This window comes from Ostrinia furnacalis, unplaced genomic scaffold (assembly GCF_004193835.3).
Source record: "Ostrinia furnacalis isolate ACB-3 unplaced genomic scaffold, ASM419383v2 OfSCF4897, whole genome shotgun sequence".
Classification (NCBI taxonomy): Eukaryota; Metazoa; Arthropoda; class Insecta; order Lepidoptera; family Crambidae; genus Ostrinia; species Ostrinia furnacalis.
Window position 1 is genome coordinate 817 of NW_021135136.1, and position 3987 is coordinate 4803.

The 3987-nt window shown below is 36.5% G+C and overlaps 1 protein-coding gene across 1 annotated transcript; it reads left to right on the plus strand.

Annotated features, from left to right (window-relative positions):
- Positions 1 to 337: 337 nt before the first annotated feature.
- Positions 338 to 1872, plus strand: LOC114360130 (cuticle protein 18.6-like; the record flags this gene model as incomplete). Its single annotated transcript, XM_028314710.1, has 2 exons — positions 338 to 586; positions 1784 to 1872. Coding segments are annotated over 2 exons (338 nt in total), but the record flags the coding sequence as incomplete, so codon positions are not given.
- Positions 1873 to 3987: the final 2115 nt, after the last annotated feature.

Sequence of the window (3987 nt, forward strand, 5' to 3'; positions counted from 1 at the left end):
CATGTATATTCCGCGATTTTTGATAGTTTTCGCCCTAGTGATGCTCTAGCTATGGGTTTCGACTTGACACTACTTTTTGGGACATCCTGTATATTCGTATATCTTAATCATAAATCGCAACTACACTCTTCGGTTTGAATTTTTGGATAGATCCAGTTTATTATGTAACCGATTATTGGTACTGTTTGATAGAGCTCGTGAAGCACTTTCAGGATCAGTAATTAGTTTTTTCATATCTTGTATAGTTTAGAAATATTCGAGTGAGATCACTTATCGTTTCCACCCTGTATTTTCCACCGCACCCAATTGATTCAATTTGTTTTTCCTCAAATTCCAGGTCAATACTCCCTGGTAGAGCCGGACGGTTCGATCCGGACCGTGGACTACACGGCGGACTCCGTGAACGGTTTCAACGCGGTCGTCTCCAAGTCCGGCCCATCTGTCCACGCGGCGCCCCCACCACCCCCGCCCCCTCCCCAGCAAGTGAAGCCGGTGATCCGGTTCGTGCCGAAACCGATACCGGTACCAGTCGAGGTGCCCAGCCAGTACTTCAATCAGCAGGCGTACCCTGTGCCTGCGTCGTTCTGTAAGTATAATTGTTTTATAGTTTGGTATTTGTAGGTACTTATCAAACTTAATTACTGGTCTAAGGGATGCACGAACCGATTGAGCTAACTGCGCACCTCGCTAGAAAGCGACTCTCCCTCCCATTTATCCGCACACTTCCCCGCGTTTGCCTTCGTACTAGAACGTTGATGTGACGTCACGGCTGCCAGGTGTGCAGTTAACTCATTCCATTTCCATTCTCTTTCATTTATTTCATTCTCTTCAAATGGTAATTCTTTGCGATAGAACGAGACAACATGATCGGTAATGGGTAGCTGGAACTGTGGCCACTGAACAGTTGAATCTTAGCTTCTGGGTGACAACGTGAGTGAAAGAGATTTTCTGATTGATAAATCTGAAGAGATTTGAAAAATAACAAAGTTTATTTAGATCTTCGATTTACCTAAGCAGATCTTTTTGGGCTTGGTTTTACGAAACACGGCCAACATAAGTTGTTAGATTTTAGCAATACTAACATATGCATGTGGAAACCAAACATGTTAGTAGGTTAAATAAACATGAAATTCTGTCAGGAAACTTAAAAGATTATGATCATTTGTTTTAAATGCTTTTTTTAACCGAACTCTCTGTAGCAAGCAAAGCTGAGTTCTATTGTCCTTCTCCAATTAGCGGATAGTGATCACTCATTGTTCGGCCATTGTTTGCTAATTTCACTTTACATGGTCTTTTAATGGTATTTCAAGTTTTTTAGAATCACAAGCCAATAAATCATTAAGCGCGAAACTGGTGTTAGGGGTGGTGTAAAATTTCTTATAATTATCAAAATTAATTCATATCTGTTTTAATTGATATAAAAGTAAAGCATCTATGTACTTTCTGTATGGTTTACCTTTTTATCGAAGGTTTATTATCCCTTTGTTCGTCATTTGTCTATTCTCATCCACTGTGCATGGAATTAAATTGAATTCTACCTTCAGCTTCTCCTATTTTATTTTGGTTAATTTTATTACGGGTTAAAAAATCTGTTTAAAACTGGAGCTGGGATGGGATCACGATTGAACAGTTGATACTTGCATTGTGAAGAACTTAATTAATGAATCCAGAACTTTGCTTAACCCTAACATTAATGACACTGACGCAATGGATCACCAATAAATTATGATACTTGATGATGTACAGTCTATTTATTAATAGAAACTCCTTATTTTTGTTCCAGTGTTCCCGAAAGTGAGCCCTCAGTTCCCCGAGTACGACGGATTTGAAGCGGACGGGCCATACGCAAACTCTCCTGGAACCTTCTTTTAGATAGAAACTTAGGAAACATATTTATTATTTAAAATAAAATTATATTGTAAGGAAATAATGTTATTGGAGTTTGTTATTTACCATTTAATTACATAAGCAAGCAGCGATTGATCTTACAGATTCTTTGCTTAAAAAATATTTGAGATACCATTCTCGTTACACATTATGGGTAATGATCCATCCTACCTCATGCCCTGCTTTTACTAAGGGTGGATTCATCACACTACTTTAGCAATTCACGGGCATTGAACTAGCGACCCTTGAATAGGCAATCCTTCACTGGAACTGTTGGGCTATTGTCGCTTCTAGTACATAATATAAAGAATAATCATTTTTACCGTTTTACTAGACACGCCAAATACAAAATAGCAATATGTTTAGTAACTTCTGCTAGTGAATAATAGTCAGGGGTCAGAGTTACATTTATTTCTTGTTATTTTTTCTGAAACTAAATTTAATTATAAATATAAAATATAGAAACAGTAACAAACAATTTTAGCCTTGGTCCCTAAAATTGTAAACAATTCAGTATAGTTTATTAGGTACATCTCTCAGATAAAATCTTCTGAAAGAAACTGTAGTTACCTACTTACTAATATCTACCCTATTAGTAGTCCCTCATGTTCGATACGATAAATTAAGTTAAAAAATAAAATAAATATAATTGGAGCTCCTAAATTAAGAGGATAAAAATAAACTTCCTCTATTAGGTACTTTAGTATTGGTTTCATTTTATTTGTAGGTAACTTTGCTTGAAATGTCTTGTAAGGTAGCGGTGATTTGGATTGGTCGGTTCAGCAATATCATAGTTGTGCTAAATTGCTCTTACTTTATTGAGTGGAGACAGACATTGCATTGGTGTTCATTCATCATTCATTCTTAAGTGACAAAATACTGGTCGAAATTTAATAAATATTTATGATTTGATTCATTACAATTTCACAGAGATACGTGCAGTCATTGTACTTCTTATACTTATTGTGTACTGTGTAATTGACAGTGTAAAAGCAGCAAGAGTTTTTTTATACAGGACTATTCAGGAGCTTTCGAAAGACCCAACCTACTGGGAACTAATTTGTCAGAGGCAAAAACAAGGCTTTGTCCTACCTTCCTGAAAATGAGTTTGGGAAGACGTAGGTATATCTAAAAAGTACTTTGGGAAAATAGTTATGTAAGTATGTATTAGCGATGAGTTAGTAAATAAATAAACAAAACCGTATCGGTAGTCAAATGATCATAGATCAAGCTATTCATCGTCATCATTATTTCAGTCACAAGACGTCCACTGCTGAACATAGGTGCCCAATGATTTCCACATCACCTGGTTGGTCGCTGCCTGCATCCAGCGCCTTCCTGCAACCTTTAAGAAGTCGTCGGTCCACCTTATGGGTGGAGGTGCCACGCTGCGTTTTCGCTACGCGGCCTCCACTCCAGAACCTTGCTGCCCCATCGGCCGTAACTTCCGCGTACTGTGCTCTGCCTATTGCCACTTCAGCTTGTTAATCCGTCGGGCTATGACAGCGACTTTAGTTCGTTTATGGATCTTCTCATTTCTGATTCGATCTCGTAAAGCCAAATGATTGCCTGCTACAAATATTTACTTTAAGGTTTAATATAAACAAGATAGGATATAAAAGTCAGCAATGCAATGCCGAGAATGCAATGCTCAAGAACAAGTCGTGACCCACTATTAATGCGGATGAACCACAAATCATCTTCGATTTTTATTGTACACTTAATAGCATTGGCTGTGTAAACCTATAAATATGTTGTTTTGAATACTAATCTGTTATTTTAACACGATTTTGTTACACAATTTCAATGGAAAGAAGGTATTTTTATCTAAGACACCTTTCACTTAGACACCAATGAATAAATAATTTAGTGGTACTAACAAAGTAGTTTTCATCGCCATAAAAAATTAAATTTTCTGATTTATTTAAAATATTACTTTTATGCAAAAAATATTACTTAATGAGCTGACGTTAAATCAAGATGTGAACATTAACTTTATTAAAATTATAGATAAAATATTTCATGTCATGATGTCTTCAACGTTTTCAGTATTTAGAATCAGATATAGACTGTTTTTTTTAATAAGCGAGCATAAAAGAT